Source organism: Ictalurus punctatus, chromosome 29, assembly GCF_001660625.3.
Source record: "Ictalurus punctatus breed USDA103 chromosome 29, Coco_2.0, whole genome shotgun sequence".
Classification (NCBI taxonomy): domain Eukaryota; kingdom Metazoa; phylum Chordata; class Actinopteri; order Siluriformes; family Ictaluridae; genus Ictalurus; species Ictalurus punctatus.
The window spans coordinates 8,275,175-8,299,703 of NC_030444.2; the positions used below are offsets into that span (position 1 = coordinate 8,275,175).

The 24,529-nt window shown below is 37.9% G+C and overlaps 1 protein-coding gene across 4 annotated transcripts in view; it reads left to right on the forward strand.

Annotated features, from left to right (window-relative positions):
- slit1a (slit homolog 1a (Drosophila)) overlaps positions 1–24,529 on the forward strand; it is a 109,983-nt gene that overhangs the window by 79,961 nt on the left and 5,493 nt on the right. For 2 of the 4 annotated variants that reach the window (XM_017461709.3, XM_017461710.3), the window contains 20 exons: positions 974–1,118; positions 1,878–1,952; positions 2,040–2,183; positions 2,408–2,551; positions 2,844–3,010; positions 3,973–4,105; positions 6,015–6,083; positions 6,225–6,296; positions 6,488–6,559; positions 11,080–11,151; positions 12,388–12,551; positions 14,341–14,465; positions 17,527–17,621; positions 18,414–18,553; positions 19,102–19,195; positions 19,534–19,671; positions 20,488–20,716; positions 21,925–22,055; positions 22,583–22,773; positions 24,093–24,384. In XM_017461709.3, the coding sequence (XP_017317198.1) occupies positions 974–1,118; positions 1,878–1,952; positions 2,040–2,183; positions 2,408–2,551; positions 2,844–3,010; positions 3,973–4,105; positions 6,015–6,083; positions 6,225–6,296; positions 6,488–6,559; positions 11,080–11,151; positions 12,388–12,551; positions 14,341–14,465; positions 17,527–17,621; positions 18,414–18,553; positions 19,102–19,195; positions 19,534–19,671; positions 20,488–20,716; positions 21,925–22,055; positions 22,583–22,773; positions 24,093–24,384 (2,692 nt within the window). The remainder of the gene's footprint in view (positions 1–973; positions 1,119–1,877; positions 1,953–2,039; positions 2,184–2,407; positions 2,552–2,843; positions 3,011–3,972; positions 4,106–6,014; positions 6,084–6,224; positions 6,297–6,487; positions 6,560–11,079; positions 11,152–12,387; positions 12,552–14,340; positions 14,466–17,526; positions 17,622–18,413; positions 18,554–19,101; positions 19,196–19,533; positions 19,672–20,487; positions 20,717–21,924; positions 22,056–22,582; positions 22,774–24,092; positions 24,385–24,529) is intronic. The other 2 variants (XM_017461711.3, XM_053677641.1) reach the window with 1 other exon arrangement.

Sequence of the window (24,529 nt, forward strand, 5' to 3'; positions counted from 1 at the left end):
ACATTTACTGAAGATTAATTCAGGTATGCACACAGCAAATGTTCATCCATGATACACAAGCAGCCCTGCTGCATACAATATGCTCCTATGTTTATCAACATGGCTGGGTTCCTGAGTGGTGCAAAAGAAAAGCGTTTGCTGTATTAGCGGGAGATCATGAGTGCAAATGCCATAGCCATACAGTACATGGCCATACATTCTCTGGATGGGAGGGTGTACCCTCTCCCTTGTCAATCAGAGCAACACTAACGAAACACAGGAATCAGTGACCTCATAGTGACATAGGTGGAGCAGCAAATGCATTGGCTGGCTTCAGTTGTCTCAGAAGAAGAAAGCTTTCACCCTCCCCAGGTTGGTAGCTGTCATGTGAGAACTAGCTAGTCGGCAGGAATTGGCAAATGACCAAATTGGGCAAAAATAGGGTAAAAAAAACTGCACAGTCTTTCTTTGACACATGAGCTACATATTTAACTGACTTTTATAGTAAAAATGCAAGTGTTCCCACAATGTTTTGTTGGGTCCCACAGGTCCTGTGTGATTGCAGTCACAATCCCACCTATATTCACTAGGGAGAGAAATTATATTTTTGCTCTGAAAAAATCTCAGCTCTCCGACCTTCCGTTGAAATGCTTTGATTGTGCAGTTCCTACATTTCTGGCAAAACAATTCCCACATAGACCTGCAAGAGCCAAACCGCTGCTGTTTCACACCACAAAAGACAGCAGGAAACCTTGACTGGGAAACACATCGCATGACACTGAGTTAGGATCTGCTAGATGATTCACTGCAGGCAACCAAGGACTTGATCAGCCGAGGAGAAAACATTTGAATGAATTTGCTGGTATAGTGATTTAATGTGTGAAGACTAAAGCTTGTCCAAAGCTTGAGGAGACCTTACAGTTTAGAAAGAGGTGACAAGAATAATGTTCAGAAGCTCTTTTGATATTAGAATTTTTCATCTGTGTTCCTTCAGGCACAGAGGACACCAGGTTGAACAATGAATGCAACAATGAACCTGTCTGCCCAGCCAAGTGTCGCTGTGAATCCAACGTGGTGGACTGCTCCAATCTGCGCCTCACCAAGATCCCTGAACACATCCCAGCCTCCACCACCGAGCTGTAAGCATTTCTGCATGACCGGAAGTCCTAAATCAGGGCTATTCATCTTCACTAACAACTGGCCAAATGGGAAAATCATGTGGATTACACAGGCAGAGCTAGACTACTTTCAGCAAAAAGCAATTGCAGATAAAAATTCCAAAGTACACCACAATAGACATGTTATTTTTACACGATGGTTCAATTTCACTGCAAATATCAGTAGTATTAGCTTACTTTGTTTCACCTTGTACTCTGTCATCATGGCTAGACTTTTAATATACAGTAGTAGAGGTTTAAGATACTGTATATATTGATTCTCCATTATCACAGGAAGTATGTTGTGGCAATTATGGTATTGAATACTTTTCTACATTTACTCTTTACCTTGCACATTTACCTCATGTGCATGATTGATAAAAATCTGAACAACAAATTTTCTTTGTGTAGACTTGCCCAGTGTGTGCACACATCGATTACAATTTTATCTCTTGAAGCTGCTGCATCACTACAAAGTTTTTTGTTTTGTTTTTTTTTCCTGTAGATGATGAATCTCCAGGGTCAAAACCCACTGCCTCAGTTTAGGATGTGGTTTTCTACAGTCATTAATGCTGAAAGTTTACCTACTCATCTTTATTCAGAAGGGACTCAGATTTGCATAAATTTAGCCTTGCCAGCATGTCAGTAGGACTGATTGTTTTAACAGGGCTGGCAGGTCTATTTGCATTTAACTACCATTATCTGTCTTTTTAACTTTGCTTCACCTTGCTGACCCTGAAGTCGCCTGAACAACAATGAAATCACTTCTCTGGAAGCTAACGGCGCATTCAAGTCTCTGACACAGCTGAAGAAAATGTAAGAAAAAACCCAAAGCCACATTCAGACATGTGTTTCAAACTTACTATGGCAAAGGTTTCTTTGATATTGCCATTTGTCTTGCAGAAATCTCAGCAATAACAAGATTGTTGAAATTGAAGATGGTACGTTTGAAGGCGCTTCGTCTGTCTCTGAACTTCATCTGACAGCCAATCAGCTGGACTCTGTGCGCAGTGGCATGTTCCAGGGTCTGGAGGCACTACGGATGCTGTGAGTTATGAGTGTATGAAGAAGGGAAAAAACATGAGTGTAAAGTATAGCCCTAAGTTACTATATTTGTTAGGCTATTACATAATAAATAAAAAAGAAAATGCTATTGCTTCATAAAATTAATTACCTTTTGGACATTATGTTGGTCTTGGATAAGCTTTGGAGGTCTATTAGCTTTGATTTACTACCACTACATTGTTTGACTGTTTTATTAATTTTTTTAGAATGCTGCGTAACAACCGTATTAGCTGCATCCATAACAACAGCTTCACTGGCTTGTATAATGTTCGACTACTGTCCCTCTATGACAACCAGCTGACCACCATCTCACCTGGAGCTTTTGACACCCTTCAGACCCTCTCAACCTTGTACGTTCTAAATCAATTTCCACTTTATTTTGCACTTAATTTAAAAAATTTGGCTTCATGTTCTTAGTCTTGAGGAACACAGAAAACCAACCAAATGCTTCTTTGCCCCAATCATCAGTCATTGCATATTTGGGCAATTCCAGCAATTTAGTGTAAGTATCAAATTTCTTGAGCAACAGAGCTGGTTTTGATTAGCATGAAGGAAACAGGCTTCTTTTTTTTTTTTTTCTAACTCTGACTCTAACTTTTCTGTCTTGTAATTTGATTTGTTCTTCTTCTGTTCCTGTGGCAGGAACTTGCTGGCAAATTCCTTCAACTGCGACTGCCGGCTAGCATGGCTAGGTGACTGGCTGAGGACTCGCAAGATTGTCACCGGCAACCCGCGCTGTCAGCGCCCCGCTTTCCTGAAGGAGATTCCGCTGCAGGATGTAGCTCTGCCAGATTTCCGATGTGAAGACGGTAGAAACACACTCTCACTATTGTGCCAAAACCTTGGTAAAAGTTGAATGCAACACATTGGAGTAGAGCAATTCGGATGTATTTGCTGAGACTTTTATTTCGTCTTTTCCAATATTTGTGGTTATAATGTGTAGCAAGTTTATTGTACACAGATTGAAAAAATAAGAAAAGACTAGAATCAAAAATTGGAAGGGAACTAACACATGAAGTACCTAAAATCCAAGGCTTAGAATTGCATTAGTAACAGGAAGTTCAGCTAAATGTACAATCAATACATATTAAACTACTGCACCGATTTGTTAATATTGTGTTCTCAAACGTTCCGCTCAAGGAATGAAGAGAAATGTTTCTCTTGCTTGGTTATTGTTTTGTTTCTAAGAGAAATAGTGCCTTAGAACAGGAGTGTCAAATTTAGGTCCTAGAGGACCACAGCTCTAGAGAGATTTGTGTTTTTCTCTTTCCTACATGCTAAATTCACCCTTGATAATTCACTGATGAGTTAAATCAGGTGTGTTAAATGAGGCAGAATTATTAACCCCACAGTGCTGTGGCCCTCCAGGACTGGAGTCTGACACCATTCACACTTCTCTTATCCTGATTTATCTCCTGTCTACTCTTATTTTAGGGATGTATCTGAATACATTAGTCGGAATGAACAGAATGAATTCTGAACAGATACAAATATAGATACGAACAGTAAAGTTTCACAGGGCTTCTTATACTGTAGTTTATATGAGAGGTGTGTATTGGGGACAGGCACAAAAAAGTCCCACCTCAGGTTTACAGATATAGGTATGTGTAATTGTTGCAATAAGCAGACATAGATATAGATATCCAGGTGTCATGGTGTTACACCTTTAACTGAGCACATTGTTGAGCTATCCTGTGCTCTGTCTGTCTTCATTTTTTCACCTCTCTTCAATTCTTTATATTTACTGACCACTCTGTGTCCCATGGGACAGGCCAAGAGGATGCCAGCTGCTTGCCACGCCCACAGTGCCCGAGCGAGTGTACTTGCCTGGAGACAGTGGTCCGCTGCAGCAACAAGCACCTTCATTCCCTCCCTAAGGGCATCCCACGTAATGTTACTGAGCTGTAAGTCTGGTGCTGGGAAAATCAAGGAGAAGCACAATATGCATTTTATACATGATTTTTTTAACAGGATGCTCAATCACAAACATATGGTCATTTTTCTGTACTGTACAAAGTCAGCCACATCTCATGTAGGACTGAAATGCAGCTAGAAAGTCGTATTTTCACGCATGCACATAAATGGCTAAACATATTGATATCTGATATGCGTGCTTTCATTGTGAATTTTCAAAGTGCATGTTTCTTTTCTGTATTTCCTGTACTTCTGAGGCCTGAGGCAACTGGTTTTGCTATAAACATGAGGCCAAGAGAAAAATAAATAACCGCATTCCTCAGAGTGTGGCTCCCAAGAGCTTGTGGAACTAGAGCTGATGTCATTCAGGTGCTCAGGGCCAATGAACCCCAGGCAAATTGAGAACGCAATATGCAACAAAACAAAAAAAATCAGCAAAGGAAAAATTACATGATGATGACTAGGAGTGATGGAAACTTGGAGATTTGTAGATGTCAATCTGCTTTCCCTTAGTTTACCCAAAACACTGTAGCACTCTTTTCCAGACCATCCTGTCATTTCCAAGTATAGGTGCTCTCACTGATCGTAAGCACATACGCTCCAGGTGTGTCCTGCTTTCATCTTTCTGCTCCTTAACCACAGTCATTAGCCAAAACAGAAAATCCTACAACCTGTCCTGCATTTTTCAAATAGTATGTGAGAGGTTCTGTTGATTTCACTGAACCACGCCTCTGCACCCAGAGACACACCCCAGTGACCTCTATTGTGTTCTGTAGCATAAAATTCATAGAGGGCAGCGGTGGGGCACAGGGTCCAAAATGGCCTGTGTGTGTGTGTGTGTGTGTGTGTGTGTGTGTGTGTGTGTGTGTTAGAGAGAGAGAGAGAGAGAGAGAGAGAGAGAGAGAGAGAGAGAGAGAGAGAGAGAGAGAGAGAGTGTTAGTGGGTGTGAGAGAGTGGATGTGTGCAAGTGTGTGCGAGTGTGTGTGTGAGTGAGTGTGGGACTGACACATTCCACACACATGCACAAACAAGTGAGCCTGAAAGCATGCAGTTATCAATCCGTCAGACAGACATACACAATGCTAAACACACATTAGTGTGGCTATTCTAGCACAAAATGAAATGTTACAGAAAAATGTTTGTATATCATTAAAGAAAGCAATATATTACGTAAGAGACACTTTTCAGACAAAAAAACATAAGGAAGGCTGCTGGGATTAGCTGCAAAAGTAAGAAGCACGTGCGACAGTCAACTTTGACAGTTAACTTTGTTTCATTTACTACTAGTTACTGCTCTTTATTGTTTTTTAAAACATTTAAACATTTAATCTAATTATTTTTGAAGGTATCTTTGTTCTACGACATTTCTGCATGTGCCTAAAACTTTTGCACTGTGTGTGTGTGTGAGTGTGTGTGTGTGTGTGTGTGTGAATATATATATATATATATATATATATATATATATATATATATATATATATATATATATATATATTTATATATATATATATATATATATATATATTTTATATATATATATATATATAATATTACACATGCACCATATATGCCAAATATGTATGTAAATAATTAAATATGAAAATCTCCCATTTAAAAAAAAAAAATAAAAATAGTACTCAAACCACTTTAAGTAGTAATTTTAATGTACAAAATGTTCTATGTAAATAAAGTTATTATTGTCGTTATAATTATTAATACATACCCCTACTGTTTCTCTTCGGCGCAGGCCAAGCACCAGTTGCCAAAAAGGCGCCCTATTTTAACACACCACGGGTGACAGACTTTCTGAGAGTCTTTTGTTCTGGAAGAGAGAGATATTTTCTCGCTGACGATATGGGAAGAGAAGTAGCATTTAACCGTGACTGCCTCTCTCCGCAGGTACCTGGACGGCAACCAGTTTAGTGTTGTGCCAAAAGACCTCGCCACCTTCAAGTATCTGCAGCTAGTGTAAGTGTTTCGCATGCCTCATTCTCCCCTCATTTCTTCCTTCATTTGAAATTAAATGACAAAAGTAGTGCCATCTAGGAAGTGTGTGATATTTGGAACTAATGGTCAGTTATGTTGTGGTCTTGTTTGTTTTCCTCTTAGTGATCTGAGCAACAACAAAATCAACGCCTTGACAAACTCCTCCTTTGCAAACATGAGCCAGCTCACCACCTTGTACGTTTTCACCATTCACAAGAAATTGCTTCATTACTCAAAAGAACAGTTTGTGTATAGAAGCTAGCAGTACCATTCTGATTAATGTTAAAAATGATTCCATATCTACTTTTTCATTTGTGAGACCTCCTAATACCAGACATACAACAAATCCAAAGCCTAATTTGACACTGTCTCTTCTATCTAAACAGGATCCTGAGTTACAACGCACTCCGCTGCATTCCGACACTTGCTTTTGCAGGTCTTCGCTCTCTCCGTCTGCTGTACGTCTCCTTTCTTTTCCTCACACAAACACTCATTTTAGCTTTGTTGATTAGCGTCGACCTATTGCCAGTTTCCATGCAACTTGATTAGGATACAGAAGTCCTGACAAGGGCCCCAGCCAGGAAATTGTTTTATCTGATCTATTATGAAATCTTTCTCAAGCTAAGTTGTATCACTTTACAGTAATTTAAATTCAATTCAATTAATTGAACAATAATTATAAGATAAGATATAACTTTATTAATCCCCTGTAGTTGAAATTTAGGTCAACATAGCAGCACCAAGGAATTTAAAAGAACAGAACAGATGCCGTATTGTAGAAGTATTCACACACTATTTACACTATACAATCAATAATAATTATTTACAACCAGATAATGTCTCAGATATAATCAGGCTTAAATCTGTCTATTCAGCTTTAATAAAAAGCAGCAAAAATAAGTAGACAATGATGATAATAACAACAACAACCTAGTCTAGATCATCATTTAACACTATATAGTGTGCTAATCTGGAAGTTTTACTATTTTGGAGACCTAAAGCATAGGGGTGAATATGCAGCGCTCTGATAAAATCTCACAATGGACAGAAATAACTTAGTGACTGCACAAAGTACCATAAAGCAGGGTTCTCAGACATTTTGTATCCAAGAACTATTTTAACTGTAACTTTAACTGAATCGATTCTCCGGTCCTCCTCAGTACAAAATTATTTCATGAACATTATTTAAATGTGTACAATGATATTTATTAGTGCAATGGAGCTTTTCGTTCCTGAACACATTGCATCAAAGTTGTCATTACTTTACTTTACTTGTTTACCACTCAAATAGGTTAATAACTACAGTGCTCTCTACTAATATTGGCACCCTTAGTAAATGAGAGTTTGGCCTATGTGTTACCTCATATTTATACTCCTGTGAAACAGGAATTCATGGTTGAACAATTTCCTGTTCCTAGTCACCCAGGTGCATTAAAAACATGTAAAATATCAATGTGAATTTACTTCAAATATATTTTTCACATGAGAGTTCATAGGGCTGCCAATAATTGTTGCGCACATGGTTAACAAATATTTTTTTGATAAACCTGTATTGTTTGATATCCCATTAGCTCAGAGTATTTTTGTCAATTTTTTTTTAAACAATAGATTAAACAGTAAAGACAATTTTTCACAGCCTTCTTTGCTCATATTTACCAAGGGTGCCAATATTAGTGGAGGTCACTGCATAACAACTTAGCAATAAATGTAATAACTTTGATAACGGTGAGGTGTGATTTCCGCCACTCTAACTAGATCACAGACTTGCTTCATGGACCGCAGGGCTTCTCAGATCCCACTTTGAGAGCCAATTATCTAAAGCAAAAAAAATATCCTTAACACACTTTAATATTTGTATGGAATATAGAGAGTACATTGTAAGTTCAGATAGGTGCATCCGTGTGCAAAATATTTGAATTTTTGCAGCAGTTTAAAACAAAATGAAGCCAATTTATGTAAATTATCATTCAAATAGAGTTGTTTTCTCTCCGTTTATAAATAGGGTATTCTTGAATAATAGATGCTACCCAAGTAAACTTTTTTCGAGGCCAAAATCTACATAGTAGCCCGTTATAGGCCTAAACTGAATTCATCCTGACCATTCACCAGCAGTTAGGTGGCAGAACCTGTAAAGATGTTTTAACAGCACAGTTTGTATTCCAGAGCATTTGCAAAGTAAAAATGCAGATGTGGGATCCTTTCTTTCCTTTTATAGCCTACTGGGTACAGTTACACTGCCTGAAAGGATCTGATCCTAGATCAGTGTTCCTACTGATGTGTGTGACAGGGTGTCAGGAGAATTGAAATCAGTCATGGCCCACTTTTTTCGACTGCCAGGGGCATGATTTCCACTTTCAGAAGGTGGCCTGCATATGATCTTATATGCATTTCAAGCAGACCCGAGAGTTATGGAAAGGAAACTAAGCAGAGATTGTGCCAAATTGTGTTTTGAAGACTCCCTTTACTCAGGAGGGGAAAAAGCAAAAAGCCATCTGTGTGTGGGGACTGGGAGAAAGTGAGGGCACTTTGACAGATGGACGTGTGTGTGTGTGTGTGTGTGTGTGTCTGTGGGTGTGTGTGGTGCTAGAGGGGCATGTTTTCTAGAATCTTTATATCTCAGCTCCTGATGCTTGTGTGTGGTGGGAAAGGGGGGAGGTTGTGTTAGCAGCAGATTTGTGACATGTGGCCCTCCAGACATGCAGTTTACGGCCCGCAACAAAGCCATGAGCATCCCCCCGCTCTTTAACGGCTAAATGATGCCAAAATCCGATGATCATTAGCAAATACGGTCTTTTTCTGCCCTGCCCCGGTTCCTTTGATGTTTATAAATCTGGATCGGCGCTTGCCCTGTCTACTGTTCTTTAACGTCGGCCTCATTTGCAGCGTATCCCTACAAAGATCTCTTAAAACTGCATCCCCCCTCACAGTCGCCGTAGTCTGGACCACCCTATTGTCTCAATCACCGTTTAGCTCTAGCAGAAGCAATCACAGTCACGGCAGAACTTTTGATCTCTTTATTGCTAGTCTGATTCTTCAAAGACTTTCCATAAAATATGAATTGCCAAACACCCCCACCCCCCACCCCCCAGCCATTGTGCTTAAATAACTTGTCGCGACATAGCTGTTTAACAGTTCGCTTACAGACTCGAAAGGGCTCAGGGGTTCAAAGCCGCCAGTCATGAAAGACCGAGGTAGCCATCACAAAACCAGCACGTAGGTGCTAAAGTGATCATAAAGCATCACCTTTAACTTGTTTTTACTGGGATTGGGAAGAGAGCAAAAATAATTGTGCAGGCCTGCAGGTTCTTGGATATGGCTTGAATGTGGTTTTGATTTGGTATTAACTGGCTGTTAATTGGCTTTTCGGGGAAGTGAAGATGAGGTTTGTGCTGGGTCCAGAGAAAGAAATGAGACGTGGATGTGAGGCAGTGAAGAAAAAAAGAGAAAGGGACAGAAAGGAATGAGACCCAGCCAAGGACAGTCATGGGTCTTTTTAGCAGCACATGGTAATGACCTGATGGATTAAGATCTCCATATTGTTTTACAACCATTAAGCCCTTTATCGTCTTGTCACCTAATCGCCCTGCTGAGAGACGAGGAACTCTCGCTCTCACTCACTCTCACTCCAGCCAGACGAGTGCAGTCCATCCATCGTAACCCAACACCCAGCACCACTAAATTCCATACAAGCTTGCTGCCAATACCGCAGCGCCAAAATATAGCTCCGGCTTCCGCCATAGCACCAGTGACAGGTGTCAAAAAGGTAACAGAGGGAAAAGAAAAACAAACTTGCAAGAATGGTCAAGGCTGTGGCTGCAGTCAGGGCTTACAGTAACTACGCTTGATTTGACCACTGGGAAAGCTACAGTATATGTACAGACAAAATAAGGATTTTCATGATAAAGAACTAGTCAGAAGGGGAAAAAAGGCAATCTTTTGCATTATTCACTCCATGAAATAGAAACTGTCAGTTCAAACCTCAAGGCCAAAGAAGTAGAACGCACATTTTACACACTCAGCAACACCTTTTAAAGATAACAGGAAAAGAAAATCACTTCTTTTTGTAATGTGAAGCATAAAATGGGATAATTGGACAGGAAATAAAGTCTCTCTAGTAATCCATTTGATTATATATGATTTTATTATAAACACTGGGATTTAAAGTGAACATAATGTTAGGTTCAGATGATAAGACCTGACAATGTGGGAGGGGAAATACAGTATGACATGGTAATATTGGTTAATATTAATTCTCCCTGCCGTCTGTCAATGGTGGTGTGGTCAAAAAACACAAGACAATTAGAGGAGGCAAAAATCAGTGCAGGTGGCATTCATTGCTGCCTCACAGCTCCTACATCACCCGTTTAATCCTGAGCGCTGGTTACTGCCTGTGTGGAGTTTTGCATGTCCTCACCGTGTCTGCATAGGTTCTCCAGTTTCCTCACACCTCCCAAAAACATGCTGGTAAGTGGATTGGCAACACCAAATTGTCCCAATGTGTGAATGAGAGTGTGTGATGGGTGATCTACTGTGACCCCAGACCAGGATAAAGTGGTTACTGAAGATGAATGAAAAATCAGTACATTGCAAAAGAAGAATTTTTTTTTAACTGATTAATACAAATAAACCGTGCACAATATGACTAAGGACATGATTTCAGTTTGTCATATTATATTCTTTTAAAAACATAAGAATGCTCCCAAATGAGTTTGCACCGGTGCATTCGTACTGATTGTTTAAGTCAGAAACAATAACTCTTTAATCTCCCAATATACAGGGTCCAAACCAGTGCGAGAATTATTTTTTTTGCATGCTACACTACCAATAAGGTCACATATACTGTATGTCACATACATATTATAGTAAATGTATAATAGTCTAACTTAATGATGGTTCAGTGCTGAACAGGAGAGATCTGGCTTTTGTGAAAGTGCACAATGTACTGTAGTGTGATTGTGTTTCATTTCCCTTCTCTCAGGTCCCTGCACGGTAATGACATCTCACAGTTTCCTGATGGGATCTTCAGTGACGCAGTGTCTCTGTCTCACTTGTAAGTATTGCTACAGTGTAAAGATCACAGAAACACACACACACAAACTGGGCAAAGCTCTCATATGAGCTATAGCCTTCAGTTGGTCTGCTTTGTGTTAATCTGGGAATACACACACACACACACACACACACACACACTCTCACACACTCATACACACAGAGCACTTTAACTGTCAGTTGATCATAGCCGCTTCACATGGTGCAGGCATTCTGTGGTCTGCGGCTTCTGTACACAGCTCGGGCCGCAGTGTGTCCTGCCTGTAACAACTCCCACACGCTGCTAGCATGTGTTTTTGTCAATTCTGAAAGTGTAGTCTGCACTGGCTGTGTGCATGTGCCCTGCACATCTGCATGTTTGTCTATGCACCCAAAGTTTGTGCTTTTTATACTATTGTTGTTATTATTATTATTATTATTATTATTATTATTACTACTACTACTACTATTATTATTATTATTATTATTATTATTATTATTATACACAGGCATTTTTTTACAGGAAATTATTAATATGCATAGATATTATACAGTATATTATGACACTCTTATTTCTTTGTAGTCTCATAAAGCTATTTAATTGAAAAAGAAGTAAATCCAGAGGGAGAAATTAATTGCCGGTATTGGCTCTGAAATCAAATGTAGTAGGATATGTTTTTTTATGGAAATGGAACTAGTTAGTCTTTAGATAGTTAGTCAAATTTGATTTTGTGGCATTTTATTAGCTGTTTAACAATAGTAGTTATTTTTAAAATATTTTATTATTTTATCAACACCTTCATCTATCTATCTATCTATCTATCTATCTATCTATCTATCTATCTATCTGAGGGAGAGATAGACCAGACCTGACTATCGTATTAAAACAGTCAGCCCATTTATCAATTTTTTTTTAATCGGCCTTCATTGTTTAATGGTTTTACTTTTTCAGACAGGCTGCGGTCATTTTTTATTATTTTTTTTTTTACACCAAAAGACTTTCAATGCAAATTTGATTAAGTATCATGAACAGTCCTAGAGCGCCATCTACTGCAACCTACAAAAGTGCATGTATTTAACTTGGCTACTTTTTCTCCCCCTTTTGATTGATGGCTGGAATATGAGATAAAAATCACACAGACCCTCGTTCAGTGCATGGAGAATGTCTGTTTATAAGAACCAGCTGGAAAGGCGATTACATTTTTTAAAATATATATTCTTGGAAAGTCATTTTTAAGTGAAAGGTGTCATTTTTCAGGGCCATCGGTGCGAACCCGCTGTACTGTGACTGCCGCTTGCGCTGGCTCTCAGACTGGGTAAAGACGGGCTATAAGGAGCCTGGCATTGCTCGCTGCGCCGGGCCACCTGAAATGGAGGGCAAGCTGCTTCTCACCACACCAGCCAAGAAGTTTGAGTGCCATGGTATGTTTTGCTTTAATATTATGTCCCTTAAGCTATACAACTTTTTTTTTTCTTTTTTTTATTTTTTTTATTTTATTTTTTTTTAAACAAAGTAGCCGGCCTTTAATTATTGCTTTGATAAACTACTGTTACTCAATAATTTGTGACATAAGAGACATGATCTGGGACACAATTCTCCTGTATCACTGTATCACATGTCACCATTGTTAATGTATATGGGTATTACTGTATATGTACAGTACTGTGCAAAAGTCTTAGACACCCTCATTTTTTAGTACAAACTTTGTTATAGATTTTTATTTTATGACTTCTACATTACTAAGTCAGTACAAAAACATTATATATTTCCAATCATTTGTTTTCCAGCACAAAATTAAATGTTACAGAATTTTTTTTTCAGTTAAAAAAGCAGCATATTATATAAGAGACTCTTTTCAGACACACAAAAAAAAACATTAATGAAGGCTGCTGGGTTTTGATGAAAAAATAAGAAGCAAGTGCGACAGTCAATGTCTAGAGACGAACCGTGGCTGGTTCTGCAAGATGCTCATTAAAATTTACAGCTCATTTGTTTATAAAACTGCAAAAAGTGTACCTGAGATTACTTTTCTTCTTTTTTTGTTTTTTTTAACCAAATAGTCATCAAACTAAATAGTGACTTTGTTTCATTTATTTCTGTTTATTACTGCACTTTATAGTATTTTTTTTTATGTAGAAACATTTAATTTCTTTATTTTTGAAAGCATCTTTGCTGTACAGCATTTCTTTACATTTGCCTAAGAATTTTCACAGTACTCTACACAAATGTATTTTCTATCCAGAGACTCAATGGCTTTCTTTTCTGAAAATATGTAACTTCAAGGCAAGGTTTATGCTTAAAGAGGTCCAAAGCTCACATATGACTCAAGCAGAATAATAATAATTAAAAAAAAAACTAAACAGATCAAAGTACATTATACCACAGCATTGTTGTGTGTATTGATTAATTTTCTATCACATCAGCTCTGACAGTAGTACTGATTGGAAGGCAAATCACAGGTTTATATTAATGTGCTTGTTCTAATACATACCTCACTTGACCTAAGACTAACAATATGACAACAGATTAAAAAACGTATTGCTGTTTAACAAAAACTTTTTGATATTATGAAACTGTAAGGAGATGGTTATTTTACATTTATAGAACGAGTCTCCAATGTCAGCATGTTGTAAAGGTCAGTTTGTAAAGTTTTCCACCACAATCATGCCATGAATCACGTCATTCATCAATAAATTAAAAATTGTAATTATTGACAAGTTGATGTGGTATAAGAGGAATAAAACACTTTGGGACATGCTGTTGTAATTAATGAACTTTAGGTTGGTACAGGTAACTTTGCTTTGCATCAAGCTAACTCACACCTCTCCATTGTTGATCATTTTCCTATAACAGCACAGCCTTGAAAAATCCTGAGAAATCCAACTATTAGGGAATAATTGGATTAGGGAAATTAGGGAAACCCAAATACAAGCAACAGTTAGAATAACAGACTAGTAAACATAAATATACAGGCATGACTTGCAGAGTGATGGCAATATACACTGACTTCGGGTATATCCTCTGATCCGGAGTTAAAACATTGGGATTGTTAGTTCATCATCATTGTTATTGTTCAATATTCAGATGACTGTGACCTCTGGTGGTGTGGCATGGAATTTTGTATAGGAATTTTCTTGGAAGTTACCTTTATGTGCTGTTCTATTACTAATGAAGGGTGTATTTGTGTGTTCATATGTATGTGTATTGCAGGTGAAGCTGACCCATCTGTCCTGGCTAAGTGTAACCCGTGCCTGTCCAATCCCTGTATGAACCACGGCACATGCCAGACAGATTCACCAGATCTGTATAAGTGCACATGTGTAGAAGGCTTCAAGGTGAGAGGCACAGATAATATGGTTATAGTTCTACATTGTGTAACCAGGAAAATTCATTATAGTTTTTACATGAAGTCTGTTCTGTTGAACTTATCCACTGTTCACTGATGGAGACTTGAGTGCAAAACTCTTTGTGTTCATTGCAGTCCTAAAACTATCAGTGCAATTGTAGTCCTAGCCATCATACTATAACTGTTCATATGAATTAAGGTCCAAAACCATCTTGTAGTTTTTAAGTAGTACCATCCTCAGTAATGTCAATGATCTTTAGACTGCACCATGTAGGACCATCCTCAGCAGCAGCATGTGATTTCCAGTTGATGAGAACTCCGACCAAAAGTAGGGCATCAGGATGGATCAGGCAGGTCCGGAGAGCAGAAGGGGTCAGTATCCCTGTTATTTCAGGAGTATCATGTGTAGCTCGACAGAAATTGAGAGGGAGAGGTTATTAGGTAAGCTTAATGACCTGTTAAGGATGAGTACAAGCAGGGACTCTGGCAAAACTAGGTATGACTTAGCTATAAAAGTAAGAACCAGAAGGTAACAGGCATGAGGGTGCCCTGGGACATTAGGTGGCCAGCCACTTCACCATCAACAGACCTGGGAGAACGCGTGAAAAGGAGTGGGTGCGCGGGCATGCGGGGGTGGACGGTTGACAGCATCCAAACATCCCAATTCACCACAACACTCTATGCCTGTGAGCCCTCTAGATCTGCTCCTTTACCTCAGAAAAAAAAAATTTCACAAAAAGCTTGAGTAAAAACAATATGTTTTCAGCCTGGACTTAAACCCTGTGTATGTGGGGCTTTGTAAGAGAAAGCTTTCTCCCTGCTGTTGCCTTCACTATTTGAGGTACCAACAAATAGCCTGCACTTTTTGATCGAAGTAGGTGTGGCAGATCATAAAAGACCAAAAGTTTGCTCAGGTACTGTGGCGCGAGAACATTTAGTGTTTTATTGGTCAATAGTAGTATTTTATAATCAATGTGAGATTTCACTGGGAGTCAATGCAGTGTGGATAAGATCGGGGTGATGTGGTCATATTTTCTAGTTTTAGTAAGGACTCTTGCAGCTGCATTCTGGACTAACTGGAGTTTGTTTATGCTCCTACTGGAACATCCAGACAGTGAGGCATTACAATAATCCAACCTAGAGGTGACGAAAGCATGAACTAATATTTCTGCATCATGTAGTGATGTTATGTATCTCATCTTAGCAATCTTTGCTGAAACATACAGCTGTGTATCATCGTATCTGTGTATGTATGTTTGATGCCTTAACATGGCAAGGTGCAAATATTATTATCAATGCGAAATTTAAAGGAGATAATGGTCTGAGATAGCTTCAGACTGCGGAAATACGACTATATTTCCTATATTTAATCGGTATGTTAGTATAAGGTCGTGCGTGACTTATGAGTGGGTCCTATTACATTCTTATTGGCCCCTCACTGAATCTAGAATGGACACAACCACTGTTCTCAGAGGGTCTTCCGGGTTATCAAAATGAATATTAAAGTCACCAATAATTAATGCTTTGTTTACAGAAACAACCAGGTTCGCGATGAAATGATTGTGCCAAAATCATTCTTTGAAAATGTTCTTTCATAAAACATTATAAATAATCAAAATCTAATTTGTTAAAAAAACAAACAAACAAACAAACAAAAAAAAAACAATGAAAGGAAACATTTTTATTTAACATTTTAAATGAATTCAGAAATATATTTTATTATATCAAGTGATTGCATATCAACCGCTCACCTTCCGACATTACTCTAAGTCTGTCACAGACATAGTCACATGACCAAAATGGATCAAAGAGGGAAGCATTCTGGGGCGCAGAACAGAAAATGAAAAAGCGAAAATGAAAAACAGTGCATTAAAATGAGGACAGCAATGTCCAAGTGGATAAACAGAGATTGGTAAGCTTAACCTATAATTTTTATCAAGGTCTATCTTGAAGTTAATCAAAATTTAACGTTGTTGCCTGAGAGGGCAAAGTGGTTAACGTTAATATCAATTCATTTCCGAGTATCTCCGTCAGTCAAAAAATAAAAAGTCACGTTATGTTTGTGAATGGGCATTCGATTTACATTCGAGAGAAACTGAGGAGATTTAAATTTGTTAAATTTGAGCCTCTCCACCAAACACAACCTAGTTTTGGGCTTTTCGCCTCATCCATGTTATGTCTTGCAGTGCACAGTCAAACACCATATCAGAAACCATTGTTAAATTATCTCATCCAGATGTAATTTACTAATTACAGAGGCTAATTCATTGACTTGCTTGTGATGGAGAGGTTGCTTAGAACACATTTGGAATAATTAAGCATTTTTTTCTGCTTCTGTTTCTATTGAAAATAATGGTGCAGATAAAATTAAATTATAATTTACTGTTTAGCAAATAAAACAGTTTTATTGCTTTGCACATGGCTGTTCATAAAAAAAAAGTGTCTTAAAGACCTGATCTACCATATCTTTTAATTTTTAATACTTTTTAGCACTTAAAAAAAAATTGGTAGTTTTTAACCACTCTTTCATAATATACATGAAAGTAGCTTCATACTGAAAGTTAACATTGTAGTATGTATAACACTAAGATAATGGTCCGTTTACTCAGCCATGAAGATGGAGAGGTCAACGAAGAGATAATAGAAAATGACACAAAGCAGGTGAAGAGAAAAGGTAGGAACGGGCCACACAGGATAGCCTTAGGGGATAGAATATACAGTGGCAAGAAAAAGCATGTGAACCATTTGGAATCAACTGGTTTTCTACATTAATTGGTCATCATTCATTTCATTTCATCACAAGTATAGACAAACACAGTGTCCTTAAGATAACAACACACAAACAATTATAATCTTTCATGTTTTTACTGAACACATCCCATTAAACATTCACAGTGCTGTGGAAAAAGTAAGTGGAAAGTTTACACACACCCCCTCTTGATGCATCATGTTGCCTTCAGCATTGACTTTGCAGTACAGTTACACCCCTGGTTTTAGCCATGTTTGAGTTGGAATTTTTCCCGTAAAAGCTCATTTATTTTACTACACAGGGAAAGAACTGCGAGACTGCCCTCAATGCCTGCATCAGTAACCCTTGTGCTAATGGTGGAACCTGCCAAGTGACCGAAGAAGAAGATAGCTACATGTATGTGTTTGTGTTTTTATACACACACACACATATATTAAACACCTCACAAAGTGGTTTATTGCCTTATACCACAGCTATTTGCAACACTGTTTTTTTATATTTATTATTAATTGTCATTTAATTTGATAATTTTTTATCCATTTATAGTTATATTTAATGTTGTGGAACATCTAGGAAACGAGTTAGCTCTTGTTATTATTTACATTATAACAGTTTTCCTCATCAGTCTCTCTTTTCTTTTCTCTCCTGAAGTTAATAAGACAAAAAGATATACAGTCATGAGAAGCTGTGCCACCAGAAAGCATAAATTTACCTTTACCTCTAACTGTTTCAAAGTGCTGACACTGGAGACTCTTTTGCAAAAATGCTGAATAAATGTCTCATTACAGAAAATGTCACCATCAGCAATTACCTATAGATTTTTTACAATCTCTTTCTGTGTAGTGTCCATCGCACAAGTGTCGCAAGTATATACTATAGAAACTATGATGTGTTTGAAGCCAAAATACTATCTGATCATGCTTGTATAGAAAATTAATCAACACCTTCTGACCAATCAGAATCAAAAAATTGGTATAAGCTGCGGTATAAAATACTACAGTGCATTGCACTGAGTGTTGCAAAGGTTTTTTTTTTTATCTTGGATCCTATTCACTCATCAAAGATAGTGTGAACAATTTGAAAGATAAGACACATTCATATCATGTCTAGCAGCCCACATTGCCCAAAATAAGTATATAAAATGCTCTAATTGTAGCTTCAATCACTAATTAGTGTTTCCTCCCTTAGTTGTTCATGTCCTCTGGGATTCGAAGGCCAAAGATGTGAACTCAACACTGATGACTGTGAGGACAATGACTGCGAGAATGGAGCAACCTGCAAAGACGGTGTGAACAACTACACATGCTTGTGTCCACCTTATTACACAGGTACCCAATTTTCATCCCCAATTTTTCTGGTCAAGATTAAACTGACTTATGATAAAGGTTTTCTTGTATATTGAGTTGTGTTGCACCATTTAATTGTGACCAATTATATCAAATAAAACCTTAATCTCTGATTAAAATCTTTAATTTTGGATTAATTCTGAGTGTCCACCATTATGGATTCATGAGTCTACATAAGTTCATAGCAACAATGTTAGTCTTGAATTCAGTCTCTTGCTACTTTTCTTTAATAATAAATAATAAATAATTATTTATTTTTTGCATACTTTTAAAATCAACAATAAAAATCTGAATGGAAACCAAAAAATGTTAAAAGGGTTTGTTAAAATGTGTATATCTGTCAGATGTGGAAATGTTGGCATATGAATAAAGAAAGGGTGCAATAATATTATTAGAAACAGACTGTTCAAACAGATTGTGTGTGTGAGTTTGTGTGTGGTCTCTGCATAACTTTCCTTGTGTGTGTGTGTGTGTGTGTGTGTGTGTGTGTGTGTGTGTGTGTGTGTGTGTGTGTGTGTGTGTGTGTGTAGGAGAGATGTGTGAAGAGCTGGAAGACTTGTGCTCTCCTGAACGCAGCCCCTGCAAGCACCAATCAACCTGTCTTATTACAGCAGCTGGCCCAAAGTAATGACATTTCATATAAAATTTCCTAAAGCAGAAGCCTATTACTAAAGTTATATTACATATTCACCTGTAAATATTCAGATGGGTGATAAATTTGTGGATTTGGGTTATAAATTGCTTAATTATAACACCAGTACACCTGTTCAGATGCATCTGCACTCTTTCTCCATTCATGTATTTGGTTCTGTATGTAATATGCATTAAAAAATAAATACAATATAATATAAATACAGGACACATTTACAAGTATAAAGGAACATATTTCAAGTTATGGATTTAATATTTTCCATTTTCCATGTTTTTCATTGTGAAACGCTTTGTGTGTGTGTTTCTGATAGGTGTGTGTGTACGCCTGGGTATGTGGGAGATGACTGCAGTGTGGACTATGACGACTGTCAGGAACACAAGTGCCAGAACAATGCAGAATGTCTGGATGAGATCAACGGTTACTCCTGTGCTTGCACCCGAGGCTACAGGTCAGTCCCAGTTCTTTTTCATATTACATAAATCCTTCATACAAACAACATGTGCCTTCATACACTCAGTAGCTGTAGAAATGAGTTCTTCACCTGTGTGTTCTAGCAAGCCATGTCAAAATAATTAAACTGTATTACCTCAAACTGCTGGTTGAAAATGCCTGGTGCATTGAATATTAAGAGTTAAGAACAAGTCCATTAAAAAAATTCTAGCAGCTTCCTCTAAACAAATATTTGAATACATAGCTGCTGTATTATTAAATGTGAGTAAATGTTATCCTGTCCAAAAATCTGAACTAGGGATGCGTCGATACTCATACTGGTATCAGTCCGATATCATGCTTGTGTTCACATATGCTGTGTGACGTTGTCTCGTGATTGAACAGACAAAACTAAATGACAGGTCGCCACTGCAACTCTACTCAATCCAAGTTATAGCCATTTAATGCACTTCATGTAAAGTCAACTAGCTAATGTTATAAAGAACAGGTCTAGTAGCATAAATGCAGGAACAGGCATTTTCAGATCTGCTATTTAAACTGGGGAATAAAGCTAAATAATATGTTTTACATAATGTCCCTGATTAATTAATACTTAATACTAATATTAATACTTATTTCAGTATCAGCATTGGTGAATACCAAAAAAAAAACCACTCGTACATGTACTCTTTCTGAAACAAATGTAATCAATGCATCCCTACTCCAAACTATAATATGGTTATAAATGGTTTGTCTGGTTATAATGCCAGGAATTTTCTATACCATATTTAGAATTCTGAATCCACAGGTAATAAATAAAATCTCTCATTTTTAGTGGGCAGCTGTGCGAAGTGCTGCCTGTAACACGTTCCCCCTGCCAGCTGGCTGACTGCCAAAACGATGCCCCATGCGTGGAGCGAGCAGGCCGGGCACTGTGCCAGTGTCTGCCCGGCTTTGGCGGCCCGCGCTGTGAGAAGCTGGTCAGTGTCAATTTTGTGGACCGGGACTCATATCTGCTGCTGAGCGACTTGAAGAACTGGCCTCAGGCCAACATCACCTTGCAGGTAAAGCTGGTCTGATAGCTTGATTGCGTGTTCTCTGTTTGTATGAATTCCACAAGTCCTCAGAAAGTCCATAGTAAAAGCAACACTGTGTTTCATTGTAAGGTGTTGTACTACGCACTGATTCGTAACAACCTCAAATATAATAAAGATATATGGACTCAAATACATACCCTCAAAAGTTTCTCAGTAGGTTCGGTGCACCAAAGTAGTTTTATAATTGCAATCCAAGAGGGATGGGTTACTGTTGGCTAAAGCCAAAAGCCAGCTAGGTAGCATTAGCAATAAGCATTAAGAATCTCGTTAAAATCTTAGCTAGCTTCTATTAGCAGTGAAGATTATTAATATTTTTTTTAATATGACGCAAAATCCTTGCAGGTCAGGTTATTTCTCATGTTAGCAGGCTAGGTAGTATTAGCAGTAAAGTATATGAACATTTATGAATATGACTTCAAATCCTCCCAGAATACTGTCATATTAACTCCTTTTAGCTAATTTACTTGTAATATCAGCCAAGTTTCTAAAAAAATATTGATATGTCTTAAAGTCATATTCAGTGAGATTATGTCATGTTAGTTACTGTAGCTAGCTTGTAATACCAGAGATGGTTAAGAACATGAATGGATATGAGTTAAAAATAAAATCCATAATAGGCATGCCACACCCAGTGGTGTAATAGTACAAGCTATCCTCTTGTTAAGTGTGATGTCACGTGTGACATAAAGCCATTTCCAGGTCCAAATGCTCATTCAGATCCCAAACGCGAATAGCAACAGTTGACATCTAAAGATGGTATGCCATGTTTTGGCTGATATATTTCTAAAAAAACAAATGTACAGGACTGCTATAACTTGGGATGAAACAAAGATTAAAAAAAAAAAAAAAACTAAACATATACCAGTCAGGTTTTGGAGGGATAGTGAAGTTAGGGTAGTTGAGATATAATGATCTGCCACACCCTGGCTAGCTATAGATGTATCGTTGGGCTAACATCAACACAGCACTGGCGATGTCTTTTAGAAATGTTAGGGTGAAATTTAAATTGTTTTCACTATAGGTGCATATTGATGGTCAGTCAGTGAGGTACAGCATTTTTTATTAAAATTGTTTTAACTCATAAATGCTAGGCAAGTAGTCATTTTAAATACCAAATATAAAACTGAAGAGAAATCTGCTTTGTCACATCCTAATGTGGTTTGTGTCTCCTTAAGGTGTCCACTGCAGAGGACAATGGCATCCTCCTGTATAATGGAGACAATGACCACATTGCTGTGGAACTTTTCGAAGGTCACGTCAAGGTCAGCTATGACCCTGGCAGTCAACCCAGCCATGCCATTTACAGGTATGCCAGAAGATACACCTATAGAGCCCAGGGTTATGACATGCAATATTTGATTTTGCCATTTTTACTGTCTTTGTAAAAGACGAGTTGCTCAGAGATCGCTTTAACTTATAACCAATTACTGCTGTTTTTTTTCCCTTTAATCTGTCTCATCTGTATATAAACAATAATACTTCCTATACCCAATGCTTCATACCACCTGTAAAGGTATCATTATTATTCAGTGAACTCTTCATCATCATAAATACTGCGTGGGGGGAAATGTGCGTGTGTGTGTGTGTGTGTATATATATATATATATATATATATATATATATATATAATTATAGCTTATATAAAAATGTATTTCATTCTCAGATCCTGATTCATTCAGCTACTGATACCTAAAAAGGGAAGGGGAAAAAAAAACATAAATGAGTGAATCAGTCTTATGAGTCAAGCTGTCTTATGTAACTTGAAAAGCCAAAAATATCTAGACTCTAATGTTGCCTTTGTCATCTCTCATTTGCTTTCCATCTCTCCATCAGCACGGAGACCATTAATGATGGTCAGTTCCACACAGTGGAATTGGTGACCTTTGACCAGATGGTGAACCTGTCGATTGATGGCGGTGTGCCCACCACCATGGGCAGCGTGGGAACAGTGAGGCCCCTCAATGGAGACGCTCCGCTATACGTGGGGGGTAGGGGCCCAGCGCAGATACCTCGCTCCACTGCAGGCACTCGCAATTAACACTACTGTTAATCATCCCTACCCTAAACACCCCTCTTACCATTTCCCTAGACTGTGTTTGCTATGGTCCACTTTGAACTGGTTCTGTGTCATTAGATGCACATAGATCTTAACTAGCTCATTAGAAAACTTTTGTTCTTATTTTAAGTCCCTATCAGATACAGTCTATACTTTCCAAAAAAAAAAAGAACAAATGACAAAAGTGACGTCTGTGTTTTTCATTGTTGTACTTGGAACCATTTTTCACTTTCATGGCTACTCATGAGATCATAACATTGCAGTCGAAGTACTGAAACTGTTGGAAAACAATGGATGCTAATTGCAAGGTGATGATCTCAAGGATAGCTACTTGTGTTCTTATGTGTGCCTTTTATATTGTGCTTTGCTGTTTATTGTTGCTTGCCTAGGCTGCAGGAATGATTTTGCACATCCCCCTATCTTGGTACTACTATAAAGATGCCGAGTCCCACATAACTTAATCCAGCTCGATCACATCCCATATTTATTTAATAGAAAATCTAATACACATTGAATGAAGTTGTTGTTTCAAAATTGATTTCTATTTTAAATGAATTACAGTCAAAATAGCTGTAGGGCCTCAGACTCACAATTGAGAAACAAGATAAACTATGGTAGCACTTCCAATGAATAAGTATTATTTCATAAGTTCACAAGTATTTATAGTTAAAGCCAGAAAACATGAAAAATATAGCATCCTTAATACCTTATGGTGCCTGGTATATGTCTGTAGAAATGTTAGACATATCATCAGAAGTTGTTATAGTTCATAAAGCATGAGTTTATGATTTCACGTAATAGTCTGTAAAGTGATCTTATAGTGCTTTGTAGAGTAATGAAATCCAGTATACATTTTGAAAGAGGTGTAATAAAGATCACTTCTTTAAAGTCTATAAACCTAACATGCATAACACTCTAACTATAACTATGTTGTATGATGTATGTTGTAATGCATTATAACTTGCAGTACCGATGAAATACCAGATTCTGTGTTAGGTGCATTACAACATTTGTGATTACAATGTTTTCAATTAACATATATTGCAAAATATTATGTAACTTAACATTATGAAGTCATATACCCATACTGTATAACCTGTGTGCTTATTATCATAAGGATCTTTATAAGGTGAAAGTTCAGGTGTGGAACACGGCTCTTTAAAATATTCCTCCCCCACTTTGCCACGCTCCATCTTTCATTTATTAAATGTGTAATTTTCCCAGCTTGCTACCTCTCCACCCAGCACTTAATCATTCTCCCCTGTTTCCTTCCTTTTTGAATGCTAGGCATGCCCGTTGATGTGCACTCATCTATAGCTCCACGCGCATGGCACATTCAGAATGGTTCCAGTTTCCATGGCTGCATCCAGAACCTGTACATCAACAACGAGCTGCAGGATTTCACCAAGACCCAGATGAAGCCTGGCGTGGTGCCCGGCTGTGAGCCATGTCGAAAGATTTACTGTCTGCATGGAATCTGTGAACCAGACGCCGCTCTTGGCCCCGTTTGCCATTGTCAGCCAGGCTGGAGCGGCCAGCACTGCGATCAGCCCTCTTCCAACCCATGCCAGGGCAACAAGTAAGTACACTTCTCAAAAAAAAAAAAAAAAACACAATTGTGTTTGATCCTGAGGTAGTGGTATCATAGTATAAGTCTAACAATTCTTTGGCTGTGCCTAGAAGTTTTATACTTCCCATAAACAAGGTTATGTCCAAGACTCACC